This window comes from Amphiura filiformis, chromosome 17, assembly GCF_039555335.1.
Source record: "Amphiura filiformis chromosome 17, Afil_fr2py, whole genome shotgun sequence".
In the NCBI taxonomy this organism is placed as follows: domain Eukaryota; kingdom Metazoa; phylum Echinodermata; class Ophiuroidea; order Amphilepidida; family Amphiuridae; genus Amphiura; species Amphiura filiformis.
Window position 1 is genome coordinate 50,929,405 of NC_092644.1, and position 19,874 is coordinate 50,949,278.

Below are 19,874 nucleotides of genomic sequence, written 5' to 3' on the forward strand. Positions count from 1 at the left end.
AGCACATAACTCACCCACTAAATAATGGGCCTGGCAATTGAAATTGCCTCGCGTATGTTCAGCTTAATGCCGTCTCTTTTTGTTGTTATTTAATGGCTCTTCTGGATTTTAATTTAACGTGCTACTTTATTTCTATAAATATATGGCTAATGATGTGTCCTGCTATTGTCTATTGTACAGTAAGATTATGAGGGATATCAATAAAACAAATATTTATTAATTGTGCAAACAAGAAGGCTGTCATATTGTATTTTCTTGCTAATAAAGAATCATGAACCAATCCATCATGACTTATTCAATAATTATTCTGTGTGTTTTGAAATTACTTTTTTCGATGAAAATCAATAATTTGGGTGACGGGCCAGAATACCATTTAGGTCCCAATAATATGTGGCCAAATTTAAAGGGAGTAAAAATTAAACAGAAAGATGGACATTTTAATTAATGTTAAACTAAACATGTATTTAAACTGAAGAAGTTTTAAAGCTTTTGTGCAGGGAAAGCGCTCGCCCCTGCCCACCAAAAATCTTCTTAACCCTATGGTCGGAACTCGTTTGTCCACTAAACATTGCCATTCATATGGGCCAATCCGCTTTGCTCCAGTAATAATAATTAAATAAAAAGTTTATTGATAAAAAATATTGATACACAAACAAGTTTTCGGTCTGACTTTACACAAAGATTATCTGAACAGATTGATTCCAACACATATTTTTTCTTCATTTTGATGTCAGATCTTGTCTTTACCAAACTGCTTTCACGTTTGCCTTTTATATGCTTGTTCCAAAAATCTGAATTTTGATTAATTTTAGGATGATCTGGTTGATCAAATCACTGATAGTCCCTTTAATCTTCAATATCGGCAATAGGCTTAAGATTTTATGGCAGAAATTTTCAACAGCCACACAAATTCATCATGCTATATAAATCAACACACAAACACACCAGGTTGTAATTGTATCTCTATATAAATATGATACTTTGTAAAGATTTTTTTAATTGAATACCATTTCTTTGCTCACCACATTTACATATATAAACAAAAAGTCATAATAATAGTATATTGTTATCATTATTATTACACAAAATTAATAATCAGTAGTAATGCTGCCTGTGTTTTTGAACAAAATTAACAAAGAAAAATCATGACAGGCGTGACATTTTTCTTTCTACATAAAAGTACTAAGTGACCAAAATCCTGGACGCTCTAAATTAGAAGCTGCCGGTGTGACATCATTGCCAGCCATCTTGTGGGTAAATCAATACTTTACCTTCCTGCTATAAAAGACAATCATGTGATAGCGTAGAGAAGATTACATAGATTCGCACCCATGACAAAGGGGTATGCAAGTGTATCGATTAACAACAAGATGGCGAAAGGCTGATGACCTCTATTGATATGACCCTGAAGTTCAAATGAATTTTGGGCTAGACTTTACAAAGACTGAAATATAGAAGTATAAACTTGAATGGAAGTATCTGTAAGGTTACATTCATAGGCTTGCATGGATGCTTCACATGTGTAGCAGGTTTTTATAAAACCAGGGGTCCCTTTTACAAACAGTATCCAGGTCTCGAAATTCAGGGAGGCCACCAAGGCCATGACCACTGGTTCTCTTACACTTGACTTTGGTGCCCATCAATTACAAAGCATTCTTCAGTATAGTGGCCTTTGTGCTCTTTGCTCACTGGTCTTGATAAAAAATTGAATTTCGAGGCCTGACAGTATCACAAGTAATAAGCGATTAAGTTGTTAAGTACTCAACAAATTGCAACGTAAATTACAAAGCATTCTTCAGTATAGTGGCCTTTGTGCTCTTTGCTCACTGGCCTTGATAAAAAATTGAATTTCGAGGCCTGACAGTATCACAAGTAATAAGCGATTAAGTTGTTAAGTACTCAACAAATTGCAACGTAACAGATGGCCACATTCCCACTAATATTATGATTAAATCATATCCACTCTATAAATTAAACAAGTTGTATCTTAATACAAGATATTTACCTAGATCTTTCCCCAGACATGACCTGTAGACTTTTAGGAGCAGAGCATTACCCATGTTTGCACAGAATATACTCAGCTATTGGTTCAATGAGAAGTTACAAAAGTATTGAAATTTGCTGATACAGCAATGCATATCATGTTATTAATAGTTAAATGAAAGAAAGTAACTTTTTACTTTCATAGGCAGAATGCAATAACCTTGTTCCCTCTGAGGCCTTACGGCACTCAATTTGCCCAGCAAGTAGAGGAATTGGCTCATGTGAGAAAAATTAAAGAAAATAATAAGATTTCATATTGGGCCAAAATTACCAAATTGGCCCAAACTGAAAATCGTTAGAAGGAACATTAGTTGGAAGTACTTTCATTTTACTAATATTCTTGCATTTGCCAAACCAATTATAGTTGCAGGCCATGATAAACTTGAAATGTGGGGTCTGATATCACCTGTCATGATTGGCTGTCTTGCACAACATCCTTTGAGTGTAGTAACTTGCCACACCCCTCAATGATGACGTCAGACACAACATTCTAAGTTTATCTCCGCCGCCTAGTAATGCCATATATCTTGCATTCTATTAAATTCTATGATGTCAGTGCCTATGCACCAGATTAATTGGACTATTCCAGTAGAAATCCATTCACCCCCTTACACAGGGGTGGAGATTTCAAATAGTATCACCAATTTTAGGTAACCCCAGTTTAAATTCACACCCATTTGAAAATAACAATGTGTGGAAGATTAAGGTTGTGTCTTCCATTTGGGGTGTATGGATTTCAACTGGAAGAGTCTGTTGCATAATTTTCTTTCCAGCTCTAATCAAGCTGTTACTGTTATGGTTCAAAAATAATGTGTAAATTAGTCATCACAAATGTACACTATATGAAGTATAAAAGATATTAACAGATTTTGAAGGACTAGTAGACGAGTCATGCACAATGGAGTTCTGACCAATAAACTGTATTGTAATTTCAAGAGTAACTAGAACTTAACTGCAGTAAATAAAATCTGAAAATAGACAACATTCTGCACAAAAATTCTTTCTCCAATGTTTATAAGATTACATCTTCACTTGAGCAAAGTTTCATTCCATAAATATCCACCTGTGGTGCATGTGATGCTGTTATATATTTGAATATAAAAGAAGCATTTAACATTTATCATAACTTTAGCCCATCCGCAGTTTGCATAACAATATGCATTATGTTTACAGTCCTTTTAATAAATTGTGGTCACTGCGGAACACCCGATACGCAGGTATCTCCAGGATAATAAAAAACAGGTGTACAAACTGTGCCGTACACTGTACTAAATGGCGACGGTACATTCCACAATGAATTGGAATAAGTTTCATTCATTCTCATCTTGTGAGTTGCTTGAACATAACTGGTTACAGAACAACATTGATTTGATTAAGGGCTTAGTGAACATGGTACAATCAATGATTGGGTGAATTTTACAATTTGAAAAAAAAAAGTTAATAAATAACAATGTTTGTTGATAATACTTGCTATCAAGTTATATTTTGGTCAGTGATTGGTGATTTACATGTTACAAGACTATTATGGCACAGGTCTATCAACAATATTGTGGTCCGAATCACAGTTGTAGAATGGGTACTTTCTGGTTAGTAGGTTGACAAATGATACCAATGTGTAATCGTGATATTGAGCCGAATGCAGAAAAACACTTGAGCCCTAAAGTCTTATTCAGATTTCCTTAGACAGCTTAACCATCGCGTATACGTGCGCGACATCAAGCGTGTGCATTGGACCTTGTGCAAATAATACGCACTGGGCGGCTAGCAGTACGCTTAATTTGTAAAAGGAAATCTGAATAAAACTTTACCTTAGACCAACTTGCACCCTGCAACAGGACTTCCACACAGGTAAGTTGCAACAACATGTAATACATTACTCTATATTACTTGTTGCACAATTGGCTCAGACACATATCAGTTCAAGCAGGTAACAATATTCAATATACATTGTCTCATTTCAATAGTAATACTATGCTTTTTGAATACTGCTATTCATATCTCCTTCATATCATTGATATCAATGTCAGCTCTACTTCACATAAAATGTGATCTACTCAAGCAAAATGAAGACAAAGTTAGTTTTTAAATATGAGCAATGGATGAATATGGTACTCAACTTGCCCAGCAAGTTGAGAAATTGGCTCAGGAGAATTTGAGAAAAAGAATAGAAAATAATACCTTTTTTCGAACTTTTGTGGCTCATTAAGCACAAATTACCAACTTGAAAATCCCTTTGAAGGAACATATCTAAATTGGTCTCTAAGATACTGGTCACTAAGATACTGGTCACTATGATACTGGTCTCAAAAAGAGTTCAATTTTATGGTATGTTTGAGGCATTCAACTATATATAACCCGTTTACACTAGGCACAAGTCGCAATTAAGTTTTGACCATTTTCCGATTGCCACAGAGGCTTACCATACGTTAACTGGAGTCTATGGGTCTTCAAACAATTGTAACTATTTTTGTTTATAAATAACTGGTTAGCCAATACCCACAATAACTCAAATTATTGTACAGCCTGTCTCTTAGTCCTGAACATGATAGCCACCGGGTCAAAATCTAATTGCAACTTTTGCCTTGTGTAAACACAAGCGACATTGTATTCAGATATATATGATTCACATGTAGTCACATCTAAATGTGTTGACTTATCTTAGAATTATCTTGCATATTTAATTACTGTATGATGCAGCAAAAACAAAGTTAGAATAATTACAATATATGCAGCACGATAAAAAATAATTATCAACTGAAAAAATAAGCACATCCAATATAACAAACACATTAGGCTTACAACACCTCTCTGATCGTAATAATCATTTTGACTTTTGAGGTTACATAATATTAAACAGTTTGCATCCTAGAAAGGTATAGTTTCTTTACTTACTCAAGTTATTTTTCCATCATGCTTGTACAGCCCAAATTCTCACTAAGATTTTTTTAATAACCTCATGTGGGTTTTTATATCCAGGTAGTAACTACCTTCAATTTTGTCTAGTTACTCTGTCATTAATGTAATGACATATATTTCCTTGTTATTGTTAGTTTCATACCAGATCTCTATTTCACCAAATTACAACTAAACTTTGCAATAAAACAAAATTGCATGGTGTGGAGGTCAAAGAGAGCAGGGCTGCATTCGTTTTGGCCAACTTTTAAAGCAAGTAAGGAAACTAGCCCTCTTTTAGGTACAGAATGTTGAATAATGATGATTTATAATCAAATATCATGATCACAGAGGTGTAGAACCACAGCCTAACTGTGTCGAATAAGAGATTGTGATTTGCCTACGACCAATGCCACCAGGGCAAGCAAACCAATATCGGTCATACCATTTTGTCGCGATATTTGCTGCTTGGCTGTTATGATAAATCACAATCTCTCCAATAATAAAACAAAAGCTACCTGATTAAATGGGCTATTCCATAAGAAATCCATAACCCCTCTGAAAGATGACAGCGCCATCTCCATACCAGTTGCACCATTATATTCCAATTTATCTGGAAATGGCTGCCTCTATGATATTAAATTCCAGGAAGAAATTGCAGACTATTCTAAATGTAGTCATATTTTACACAATTTGTCCCCACACAGGAATTTTTTATTTGGAATTCCAAAATTATCTACATAATTTCCAGTTTTTTTAATGAAAATGGTTGGATATTGAAAATTGTGTCTGAAATTTTGTTGGAATTCCAAAATCATCTCAAGGGTGTGCGGATTTCGTACGGAATCGCCCAATAACATATTTGCATCTTTTGTTCTGTTGTTTTCTACATTTTCTAAATTCCTATTTAGAACATTGAACCTGATTTTGAGCATGTTTTCTCTCTTTACAATTCAATAGTTAACATACATACAATGGATTATTCCTGTTGAAATCCATACATGGCCTTAATCTTCCACACAAGGGGTGTGAATTTCAAATGGGGTTACCTTAATCGGTGAATCCATCTGAAATCTTCACACATTGTGTGGGAGATTAAGGTCATGCTATCCATAGGGGACTATGTATTTCAACTGGAATAACCCAATTTATTGCAAAATAAAACCAAGTATCTCCCAGAACTTGGTCAAAATAACATGTACACATTTCTTTTCCTCACTCTCTCAATAGTTGGTAGATGCTAAAAAAATAAAGAAAAAAATACTGTAGCCATTTCTACCTTCATAGCCCCCAGAATAGATGATTTTTTAAATATTTCTTTTGCAAACACTTTACACACACATAAGACTTGGAATCAGTCTATCCACAATGCCACTGTTGAAGGACATGCATATGTATGATGTTAAAAAGTCTTTGACTTTCCACATACTGTAAAATGGGATATTTTCGCAGGGGGTTAATTTTTGCGAATTCTGCAATTGGAGCTCCAATCGCGAAAATAACACCTCGCGAATACATGCAACAATGTATTACAAGTATAGGGCAGGACTTAGCAATCGCGAAAATAACATTCACGAAAATGTCTCTTTACTATAAATAACTGCTCGTGAAAATATCCCCTTTTACAGTAACTGTTATGCGAATATGTATGCTTTTACACATGTGCTAAGGTCAATGTATCTTCAAATGACATTGCTAAAGTTTGTTTGGCTTATAACAGGCAAAAAACTCTCACTTGCGCAAATTCAAATAAGCGTGCGTCAGTCACGCATTATGCAATGCACAATTAGTGTAAGCACTGCACTGAACTGCACGCATGCCATTCTATATCAATACACAGTGTTACGGGTCTTATTTGTTTCGTCTTATATAAGCCAAACAAACTTGATCCCAGTGCTTGTTCAATGAAACCCTTTCCCTTTCCATCACTATACATACAATAGAGGCACTGTCATATTGATGAATCACAGCCTCATGTCAATGACAAAGTTCACTAATACTTTCAGTTATTGGAAGACTTGTATATTGATTGGTAGGTATGAGTACCCTGACAACCAAGTTACTTATAAACAATAGACTGACCTTCAATCAGGCCTCAAATTAAGGCGGTCCCTCAGGCCAAATGCCCTTTTATGCAAGGCCCTAGATTTCTAGGAGGGCACTAAACATATTGTACATAACATACCTATCAACTTCATAAGAAAGCTCTGCACAGCCCATACAAATATTGGCTTATTTTAAGGCCTGCCTCCAGTGTTATTCTTACCAAGTTGAAATATCACTTAACTTTTTGATTATTATTTTATCCACCACATAGAAGAATATTATATATTATTTTGACACAAAAGAAAGTGTGGGGGACATTTTGACATCATTTCTGTAACATTTACATCTTTTGCTTTATATGAGAGATGTGGATATGCAATGGAAATGACTGCTTTCATCTTCAGTCACCAGTATCAATCTTTTATTTGGATAACCAAAACAAAAGGGCATAACTGAAATACAAAATAATTCAAGATAATGGCCCAAACTATTAGACTAAAATCTTCAGTTGTTTGCATTGCGCATGTATTTATGTTTTGCTTGTAGTGATAACTGAATTTGGTTGTGCGTCATAGCGCAACAGGTTATCCATACAAAACGCAGACAGACTACGATTTTATTATAAGCCTGGCAAAGTAGAGACATTATTCATTTGATATCGCCAATAACTGCAACATGGACAAACTTAAAACACAACGAAAATATATAACATCTAAATGTGGAATTCTATTGTTTCTTGATTCTATTGTTTCTTGTTTCTTGATTACATGTTCTGTGCAGAATAAGAACTAATACAAAAGTGAAATGAGGTCAGTTTTAAAACATTTGCAGAATTATGAAAATGATTTATTCTTATTTAATTTAATAATGATAACATCTGTAAGGAAAGTTTTTGCTTCTTTTTTTTTTTATAAAATGTGCTTTGCTATCCAAACCCATTTGCAATACCATTTACATAATATCTTGGTATTGGTTTGAGTGAATTGATTCTAGTATGCATCTTGTCTTGCAAGTCCTTGTGACATCAATGCCACTCTTTTGAGCAGAAATTTCAATTTGGCCCCAATCTATTTAGTCATTTGGCCCCTTGCCAACATTCAATATTCTTATGTCATCATAACCATATTGTACAAAAAGGTTTATTCAATTTGAATGTGTTTAATTGTTAGGTCACATTTGGATAAAATTGTGACCCATTTTCAGAGAGTTGTGCAAAATGTGATTTATCAACGAGGAAAATGTGTCATAGGTTAAATGTATATTGGTCTAAGTTATATGCCGATTACTTCCACAAAACAAAGTTGACTAGTTGATGGCCCATTTTAACAAAGGGGCTAAATATCTAATTCTCGATCATGAGAGGACGTACCTTCTACATACTGTTGCATCAGCGTAATTTTCGTGGAATAATGCGGTCATGCGACCTTTACCACCGAACATCAACATTACCTAGCGACGACCATATTCGAAGACTGTGATTGGTAAATTCTCAAAAGCTGTGCTTACTCTGTAAGGGTATCATGTTTGAGTAGTGCGCTCAACGCAAATATCTGTGCGTACCCAATTTGGCTCCAAAGATCGAGAATTAGATATCATCACATGGACTGACTGGTGACATATGAGGTATATTTGATATTGGAAATAATTTGATCTAAGATACTTCTTGCAGAAAGAATTCAAACTTGTGCATTACATTTTGATGCTATGTAACTCAGCAGATTTAATTGACAAGAAATGACATCAGAAAAGTAGAACCGTTTGCTAAAAGAGTCATTTGAAGATTTCCTTGGTTTGCAATTAAACATGCAAATGATATTCTACAAATTGCTTTAGTTTTTACTTGCAAATTACATCAATTAGCAAACCAATTTTAAAAAGCACCATTGCAAAATCTCTGAATTGCTTTGTGTTGTTGTCATTTCTTAGATATTCCAATAATGTGATTCAATAATTACATAGATATTATGATATAGTCATCAAGGGAATCAGATCACAACTGAGTACAAATTAAGACGTCCTAATCCACAGCTCCAGAATGTGATACTACCTTGTTTTTGCTTCCTTGTTTGGTTGTAATTACAGATACTTGGGCTGCTTAAAAAAATGGCACACAATATATTTGAGATGAGATGATTAAGAATGACTGCCATCCATTGCTAATGATGAGAGTGCAGTAGGTCCTTGATTCACACCTAATTTTCATCCGTAATAAGCACCTGCTTGCTCTGCAGTCATGTTTTTGTTTTACCATCAAGGTTGCAAGTTCCTGGGTCAAGTGTGAAGTCATCTAAAGGTATAGATCATCAGTCATACATGATGCAATTCTACATTGCAAGTATGACATATGACCTCTTGCTGTAGCTATGATGGGACATTCAGATAGTGTGGGTGAGAGGATGTTCAGACGAGACATCGACACTAATAGATCATCATTCATGCATGAGATCAATCTAAATTGCCTTTCCCAACTTAAGACATAGGGTGTCTTGCTGGAGCTATAATGGGATGTTCAGATGGTGAAGGTATGTTCACACGAGACATCAACACCAATCTGCCATATAATTGAAGTCTTTAAAGTATTGCTGCTCTGCTTCTGTTAAAGCCCTAGGATCCCTTGCTGGGGTAAGGATGGGACGTTCAGACGTGAACTCTTCATCAAAGTTGCTTGTGTCTTCTGAGTGACCCTGGATTTTAAAAAACAAACAAAAATAGCTGGTGATAAACTGAAAATGAAAAATCTACTGATGTCCATTAGAGATTTCACATTTATGTTTAATTTTACATATGCATTGTCATGTATTGTTTAAAAGTAGTTGCACAATAATGATATCCACTGTGCGGACATGAAAGTAGTTATGTGCATGTTTTTTCACAACAGCCTGTGTTAATCAATCTTACAGCCTTTCTTACATAATGTTACAGAAACAAATACATTAACACATAGTTGATGAAAGGCATGAGAAAGAAAATCTACCCTTTAAAATATTGCATTTGCAGTTCTGCGTTTTAAAGATATTTTTTTAAATTTTAATAAGGTCTAATGCGGCTTATACATGATCAATATGATTGGATACAAAATCTGTACATACAAACATCAATAGTGAAATAAAATCAAACTAGATAATATTGAAGAGAAATATTATTTTGTGTCCAATTCAATCCCCAATATTGATCAATCAAATTGATTGTGTATGGGCCGCATAAATGAGTCAAAACAAGGTTTTCAATATTATAACTAAAAATACAATGTACAATTGCTAAGGATCTCTCAAATGTGATGTATTAAAGACACATGTGTCACTTTCACACTGCTGCTGTGAATTCTCCCTTTTTAAGGATGAAAAAAGGGTTGAATAACCTTTCAAAAAGTGATCTACCCACCCCTTAATGTTAATTTAATATAAGTGCTCGACTGTTACTTTCCTTGGCTGCATTTATATATTACCACTTTGGTTCTTACAGATTTCTTTGCTAATTGACTACTACTCATCAAGCCAATCAATACATAAGACCACCAAGTACTCTGGTTGTATGTATTCATACTTACTATTTTTGGCACAAATGGAGGAGTTACTCTTCTCATTAATAAGTCTTCCCAATTGACATTCTATAGAAAGATAAACACAATAGGAATATCATCATTGTTTGCTGCTTTCATTCAAAAGATTAGAAATAACATTTGTTTAGCTGATTGCAATATTCCATTTGATATCCGTCATACCGCTGTGGAATATTTTAGAAAGTCTTCTACAGAGGGAGTACTGTTTTTCAAATGGAATTGGCTATGGCTAATTACAGACCTGAAACAGAGTCTTTATAAAAAAAATAGGAAAGAAACTGAAAATGCTCAAAAAACGCTGAAAACAGCGTAAAATTGGGGGAAAATGGTCCAAATTGGGCTGAAAATAAAAGAAAACACATAAATTTCAGGAATAAAAAAAAGAGGAAATCAGATGAAAAGAGAAAGTTTCAGGTCTGTAATTATTTTGAAACCCATACTCCCCATATAGCTTTACCCATATCTTCCACAACTGGAGTATTTCAAATAGATGTTACCCAATTTTCTATTCTATTGGAAACCCTACACCCTCTGTGGAAAACAACATATCTAAATCTTACAGAGGGAACATGGATTTAAGAAAGAATAGCCCATTTTAGCATTAAATTGTTTGCACCGATTGTTTATGCTCAATAACAATTTTCTTGAAAAGCAAGTCTATACCTGTCTATATATATTTCTTGTTTGATTTTATGGGCCATGGTAACTATTAATATTTTTTTTCTGATTTTATGCTTTGTTAAGAATTAAGTTTCAGGGATGATCTTATCTAGCCTTTGGATCGTCTCAATATTAGAGTGTACTTTTGACAGTATTTACTTTGATGTTATGATATAAACTTTGAATGGCAATAAATAACATCAAAAATGGAGTCTCACCATGCTCCGGATACTGTGAAAGTGGACATTTTTGCAGGATTAATTTTGTGCACTTTGCCAATTTTGAATTGATGTTCTTGATTGTTTTTAAGTTCACAAATCTAAACTGCCTTACACCCCGGCTCTTGTAGATGGTGCCAAGTGTGGAGGTGTGTGTGTTTTCCAACTGGGGAGATTCACACACCCACATTCAAACTGAGGAGATTTTTTTACACAAATCTCACAGCAACCGCCATACTGTGGAGGTTGCTCTTATCAGAAAATGACAGGTGGTATACCCCCTCTATGGCTCAAAACCCCATTTCTGAGGTTATCTCCAACTGTGGAGCTCCACGGTTGTTAGCAGACTCAACAGTGTGAATGTGACAAAACACACACACCTCCACAGTTAGAACCATTTACAAACGCTGACCTATACACAAACACAATAAATTAATGTGTTACTTTTATGGTAGTTGCTTCAAACGCAAAAAGGACGGAAATTAACACAAAATTTTCCACTTTTGTAAGTATTTGAATTGGCAGACGAGGTGTGAAATTTGAGACGTGAAATTTGGGCCATGAGCAAACACACCTTTGCAAACAAGTTTGTATTTGTGAGCCTTTTCAACACCATTACTCATTGCCAATACTCACCCTAAAGAAAGCTTGTTTCTTGACATCTTCTGCATCTCTTGGACCTGATCCCAATCTTCTCTCTGGGTTTCGTCTCAGTAACTAGAAAACGCACAAAGGGTAAAAACACTTGAAAATCTTAGTTTGTTGGTTTTTAACACAAATACCAAGTAAAAAGTAAATGCTTACAGAGATTCTGAATTTCTGATAGCCAAAATGAGCATGCATTTTGCTTTCTTTTTTTGCTAAGAGCAAAAACACATTTTGTGAGGTTTGTGTCAAATCACAGATGTCAATTAATTTGCTGTCCCTCTCATTAAGTGTGATAAAAGTTGGGATGGGCTTCATACCCAAATATGCATATAAGATACAATTGAGGGTATCCATGTTCAATCATGCTCATACGCAGAATTGTGGGCAGTGTTGTCTTGCAATGAATTCTCTCAAGTGTGACACTTAGGGGCAATGATAACCTTATCTTGTACTACCTCTCTGGCGAAACTGGGTAAGTAAACACACAAACACCTTCCCATCTGACATTGGAAGAAATCTGATGAACTGGTACTACATCCAAGCTGGAGCACAAGTTTTTTTTGTCAGAGCCAAATGTGGGTATTTACACAAATTTTTAATAAAAATAAAAGCCCTCGTCCTCCTTTTTAAAAAAAAACACTAACAAGAAGAAACATGTTGTTATTTTTACTTGACCTTAAGGGCTGGGGTATGAACGTTTGGACGGTATTTATTTTGGGACATTAGAGCACATCAGACATATCGAATTGCATTCTGAATACGAAGAATGTCATTCTGATATCAAATAATTTTGATTTTTGAAATTAGCAATTTAATACACATTTTATGGCAAATCATTAAAATTGATATTTTTGATATTTAACAGTACTTGAAGTGAACTTTATAAATCTGATGATTTATACTTAAAGTGTATGTAGGTGGGATGAAAAGCCGACGATCAATTGAAAATTTTGACCTTTCATTATTGAAGATATGGATTTTTTTCCCAAAACACCAAAAAAAATTAGGTCTTTTGGGAAAAAATCCATATCTTCAATATGAAAGGTCAAAATTTTCAATTGACCGTCGGCTTTTCCTCCCTGCTACATACACTTTAAGAATATATCATTAGATTTATATAATTCACTTCGAGGACTGTTATAGATCAAAATTTGAAAAATATCAAATTTTTATAATTTGTCATAAAATTTGTATTATATTGTGATTTTCAAAAATGAAAATTATTTGATATCAGAAAGACATGCTTCAGTATTCAGAATGCAATTCGATAGGTCTGAGGTGCTCTCATGTCACAAAAAATACTGTCGAAACGCAATAAACGCTCATTTTAGATCCCTTAACTTACCCTTCTCATAATTGCAATAGCCTCTGTTGATAGAAAGCGTGGATACCTGACGTCATCGTTGACAATGCTATCAAACACTTCTTCCTCGTCATCTCCTGGGAATGGAGACTGTTTTGGAAGGAAACAAAGAGTTACTTCATTTCATATTGCATTGGGCTTATATAGAATTACTTTTGCTTAATAATCTGTATACCTTGCAATACATGTAATGTAAGTGCAGCCGCACCCCCATGATAATCTTTGCCAAACTTTAAAAAAAAAAATTTATTCCAGAGACCTTTTTCCTTCAAATAACCCAATATTGGCATCAAATTTGTTGCCAAAAAAGCAAAATAATTATGACTAGATCTAGTTCAGTCCTTGCCATTGATTTCCTATGTAAATTGTTAACCATAAGAGAATCAAGGACATATCAAAGTGCTACTTTAGTCCACCCACTCAACAACTGGAAGTACATAATGAGGATTTTTTTGCACTAGGTTAATCTGCATGTAGTGTGACAAGATTGAAAGTCAAATTTGAATGTGTAAGAGTAATTAGACGGGGAGCTAGCACCACTGTCTTTGCATCCCCCAGAACTAACCAAAACCCACTCTTTTAGGTTTCTTAGATGATCCTAAAACACATCTTATTTTTTTTGTATTAAATGAGTTTATGTGTACTTCTCCAACGGGCTTCAAAGCAATTATGAAGATACCTGTATGTAATACCCAACTTACCTCTCCTACTAACATCTCAAAGATCAGTACCCCTAATCCCCACCAGTCTACTGCTCTTGTGTAGGATGGTTCCGTCAAAACCTCAGGTGCTAAGAACTCAGGCGTTCCACAGAAGGTACTCGTTCTATCCCCATGTCCCATGCCCTCTTTACACAAACCAAAGTCAGCAATTTTCAAGAAACCCTCTTGGTCCAGTAGAAGATTGTCTAATTTTAAGTCCCTGTAAATGCAAATAAATGTTGATCATTATTTAGTGATAAATGACTTAATTGTGGGAAAACTTACAGACAAAAATACCTTAGAATGTTTGCAGTGTGTACAATGTTCAGTACATGCTACCGGTATTTTAAATGCTGTAGTTCTCGAATAATTGGGGGAAAACTAAATGTTCAGTACATGCTACTGGTATTCTAAATGCTGTAGTTCTCTATAGAAAAATTATTTAATTTGTGTACATCGTGGAACATACTCTTTGCGTGGCAGTGCCTAGTAGGCTATTATACGCAGATAACCTCGCACTATGGACGCGTAGAGTAGCTATGTACGCTTGTGTATTAGCATGATTAGTCGCAGAGTAACAAGCGTAGTTGAATATTCCACGATGTACACAAATTAAATAATTTTTCTATAGTTGAATAATTTTGGGGGAAACTAAATGCTTTGGAACCTTGTGGTTTAAAGGAGTGCTTCTCACCTTTTTTTTTGGGGGGGGGGGGACAAACACCCATTTTTTACAAGTGAGGTTACTTGCATGTCCCATCTATTCCGTATGACCCCACACTTTAACCTATCCACCCAACAGCCATCCATGAGGTAGGACCCAATGGGTTTAAGTGAGACAAATATATCTATACTACAGAATGTACATGTGTGTTTCATCTCATGAGAAGTCAGTAAGATGTCTCTCTTAAATGCAGAACTTTTATGGCTTATTTGTTTTCATATAACCCTTACTACGATCCGTATCATTTGATTGGTTAAATTTGCATCACAAAGTTGAATATGGTTATTTTACCTCAGTTCCATAAAGTACTATACAATGGCCAAACCTTGGACACACCATTGAATATTTATGTTAATAAATGTGCACCTAGTGGTAAGTTATGCTCACGTAACATACGCTTTCACGAGCGTAGCGGTAACTTGCACCACTAACAGTGACCACCTGGAAGCACCAATTACAGATAATATGGGTGTTGGTTTTAAAATAAATATTCAAAATATTTCCTATTTATTTCACTGTCCAGGTGAATTTTGAAATGAAGTGGAACATACTAGTTACAGAAAACAAAAATTGAATGTATTCGTACAATGGAAAGATTATTTTCATTGGTTGAATATTCTTACCATTGTACCCATAAATATTCAATATTTGTATACCATATCATACCTACCTATACACTATTTTGTTTTCATGAAGGAATTGTAGTCCAAGCACCACACATGCAATGTAGAACCTGTAATAGGGAATAAATGTCCACAGAAATTTAATAGTGACTTATAGTAATAATCATATAGAAGGGAAAGGCGAAAGAAAAGGATTTTTATTGTTCAGATCTCTTTAAATTTTAACAGAAATTTTAGTAGATTGACGCACAGCCAGGTGCATGCTAGTGCACTCACCCACATAACTATACTGTACACAAAAAAGTATCTGTACATTTACAACAGGAGCAATTTCTTCAATGACACTAAAACTTAATTGCAGTTGTACAACACAACTCAAGAACCACAGGACCTACAAAAGTATATCTGTGATATTTGAATTCTTCTACACGCTCACTATGAATTGAGCAATGCAATTTTTGCTAAAGCTCACTACCATTCGTAAGATGCTGTGAACTACATTTTTTGTTGCTGCTTCGACAAACAATAAGCTTAAGCATTTCCTTTCTCTTGACCCAAAGGCTGACAGTAAAATTATTAACTTGATTGTTGGGAGTGGCCTTCTCTTCCTTGTTCTTTGTCTTCAAATTTGTTTCTCACTTCTCTTTCCATACAGGCCAGCATGCTTATATAGGCTTTTTAGCCTGGCTTGAGCATTTTGTTTTGAGCCTGGTCCCACCAGGACCCAAGCGTGTCTCCACACGGAACAACCGTTTAAAAAAAAAAAAAAAAAAAACACCCCACCCATACACCATACTTACACAGTCCTAGGTTCTGAGAAGACATCAGTATGAATATGCATCATAAGATCACCCCCGATGGCATACTCCATGACAAAGCATACATGGTCCTTGGTTTGGAAGCAGGCAAATAGGTTCACCAAGAATGGATGCCTCATTGAGTTGGCTGTCTCAAATATTCTCTTCTCACACATTAAACTGTTGACAGAGAGTAATATTTTGATAATAATTAAGAAAATATACATTTTGTTAACTATTTACTCTGCTCTCCGCATAAATTTAGTTTGATGCTTGTTTCCTTGGTTTGGAAGCAGGCAAATAGGTTCACCAAGAATGGATGCCTCATTGAGTTACCTGTCTCAAATATTCTAGTCTCACACATTAAACTTTTGACAGAGTGTATTATCTTAATAATAAATAAGATAATATTATACATTTCCAGAACATTTACTTGGCTCTCAGCATAAATTTACTTTGATGCTTGTTACTTTTCTACCCTGTAAGATTATATTAAGTTTATGATGATTTGCAATTCACAAGACAAGACACTGAACACTTTTTAATTTCATACCAGACACCTGAATCTGAGCGCTTGTTTGCTTTGATTTTGATTACTGGCCTAAGTACACCATTGGCTCATGTATCATAAGTCAAGATGTGTTTACATTTAATTCTCAACAAGTCTATGTCCCTGGATTGGATTTCTGCCCAGTATAGTCACATTTGACAGGTTCACACATCTAATTTCAGGTTATTAAAGTGGCAATTACACATGCATTGGTTTGATCAAGCTACAGCGTATCATTTTCTCATAATTGGCAATAGTTTTGAAGAATAAAATACATACTTTGATATTTAAATTACCATACTATAATCAATGGATATCCCTAAAAAGTAATTTTCAAATGTTTTAAAGCCCACAAGTCTGTCAAATCAAGTTGTGAAGTGCAGAGATTTTATGTGCCCTGTTTTCTGATGTATTCCATAGTTTTTGGTAACTAACTGATCTCATTTTCATTGCTTGTGAGAGGAGACAGATTGCATCAGATCACATGACATGTGAATTTAGAAAAGCACTTCTTACTTACCTAAATATCTTAAATGTATCAAGTGTTTTTCAGCACTTAATTACTGCTATATTCTACCAAATTCAAAACATTCCTTATTTATTTTACTGCTTTTATCATAATTGAAGGAGCTCAACCAGCAAATATAAAATCGTACATAAAAGGACAATTTCTAAGAAATACAAGGGCTGTGAATTCCGCATTCATTATTCACTGTAGTCTTCCCAAACATCCCAGACTACCTGATTTACATATAAATGTAAATTTTGTCAGATTACTCTTTCTGTTCCATTGAATCAGAGAATGTTTGAACATGTAACCATCATGTGATAGTTATACATACTAGCTTGCAGGTCTTATGTATTCAATCAAATAAGTCCTTGCCATGTAAAAAAAAGAGTCTGACTTTTGACTTTTCAATTTTGTGCATCTTTGGGATTCAAGGACTTGTTTTGACAAAGCAAATCAAACACTCACCTTTCTACTTCTTCTCTTGATATGATATCTCCTTTCTTGAGTGCTTTGATTGCAAATAACTCCTGGGTATTCTTGTATTCAGCAAGAAGCACCTTGCCAAAATGGCCGCGGCCTAGCACAGTAATGCAACGGAAGTTCTCCAGACTCATGAAATTTGTGGAACTAAAAGTGAAGAAAAAATTAATTAATTATTTAATTAATGTTGGGAAAAACCCCAAGAAAACAAACAAACCCAAAAAAGTGGTAAGATACATTTGTTTTTTGAGGAATGTTGCTCTACTTGTTCCTATTATACTTACCCCCTGCAACAATTTCAACTATAGGATTTGGCAAGGTCCTTCAGCATTTAGCCAATCAAAACCCCACTTCCGTGTTTACCCTGCAAACAGCGCCAAATCGGCAGACTGCTGAAGAACCTTGCCGAAACTATAATTTAAAACTAAGACGTGTTCTTGGAATCTACACAAAGATTTTCAATACGAATAAGTTACTCACGTGAGGTCATTAGATGCATTCGTTATGGGCCCATGTGTCGGCGTCGATGAACCCGTACCTCGCCCTGATTCACCTTCTGATGATAACTCAGGCGACGATGTACCACCTGATAGGAAGTCAAATGCTGACAGAGCATCCTGAAGGAGGGAGGAATAAACAGGTGAAGCAACTAAAAACAGTTAGTTTCACATTGAAATAATTGACAAAGTTTCAAATAATATAAGATGATAACCAGCAAGATGTAATATGTTGAGAGAGCATTCTGGAAAAAAAAAAGATTCTTGGGCTGTTCATTGAACCTAGGAAATAAATACGCATGCACACTTTGTCATACTTAAGAAAGATAATACACCATGCAATTTGCAGACACAATTTTGTTGACACCTATAGGGTATATCATACTAAAGCAATAGCTTGGAGCGTAGGTTTTTTGTGTGACAATTTTTGGCCATTTTGACTCCCAATTTTGCCCACTATTATGTTTTGATGAATCCAAGTGTGTAAAAATATTGGATCCAACACATAATAATGATAAAATTGGATGCTTTACACCCAATATTTATTGGTCAAGCTATGAGTTTTAAAATATTGGACTCGACACGTCTCGTCCAATATTTTAAAACTCATAGCGAGACCAATAAATATGGGCTCAATTGATCCAATTTTATATCAAAGTTGTTAACTCCCTAGAATGGCAAATAGAATTGTATTTGCTGTAAAAATGGGTGAGGGAAGCGAGCCTGAAAATTCCCCCGCCTTTCAAAACCGGGAACCGCTCCTGCTTGAAGGGATCTTTGATCAATTCAAACTTTGAAGCAAACTGTTCTCCGAGCTTTTGTTGCATCACTTCAATTTGATCAGTCTACGTGGAAAAACCCTGGGGAAAACCCTGGGAAAAACCCTGGGGAAACCCCCGGTAATCATGTAATATTTGATTGTTTTCAGAAAGGTAAATACTGAATGGGAAAAAATAATTCTTGCTGGATTTACTGAATAAATCAATGTTGGGGATGTTTTATTAAAGTCATGGTTATTTGCTGTGAAACACTGCAATACTCGACTTAAAGCAATTATGTATAATTTCTGACAATATGTTAAATACAAAACTGTATGTACTATACATGAAGCTATCACAATACATCAATCCATATACAGTACTCATCAACAACCATATGAGATTTCACAGCAAACATGAACACAGCAAACATGAAAATGCAGCAATAATCTGTATGTAGATTAATCTATGTGCAAGGAGAACAAACACAAAATCACTTGTTTAGTTCAACACATCTAAAATCAAACACAATGTTAGGTCAAGTTGAGGCAGGACTATAACTGCCACCGCCCACCACAAAGAGATTATTTTTAGGGTTAAGGATAGGTGATTGGGTCAAGTCTAGGGTTAGGGTTAAGATTAATAGAATAGGGTTAAGATTAAGGTTAGGGGTGGTGGCAGATATACTGAAGTTGCTCCAAAGTTGATTAAAAACATATGGGTGACTCATTCTTTGATAGCAACACATGGGCTCTATGACAGCCTCTATCTCAGCCAAACAAATTTACAAAAAATAAAGCTTAG

The 19,874-nt window shown here is 35.0% G+C and overlaps 1 protein-coding gene across 1 annotated transcript in view; it reads right to left on the reverse strand.

Moving 5' to 3' along the window:
* Nucleotides 1-949: 949 nt before the first annotated feature.
* LOC140137930 (serine/threonine-protein kinase N2-like) overlaps nt 950-19,874 on the reverse strand; it is a 111,566-nt gene continuing 92,641 nt past the window's right edge. The window contains 9 exon segments of the mRNA XM_072159735.1: nt 950-9,665; nt 10,529-10,588; nt 12,055-12,135; nt 13,412-13,519; nt 14,131-14,350; nt 15,525-15,587; nt 16,278-16,454; nt 17,801-17,962; nt 18,296-18,432. Coding sequence (XP_072015836.1) covers nt 9,522-9,665; nt 10,529-10,588; nt 12,055-12,135; nt 13,412-13,519; nt 14,131-14,350; nt 15,525-15,587; nt 16,278-16,454; nt 17,801-17,962; nt 18,296-18,432 — 1,152 coding nt within the window. The 3' untranslated portion in view covers nt 950-9,521.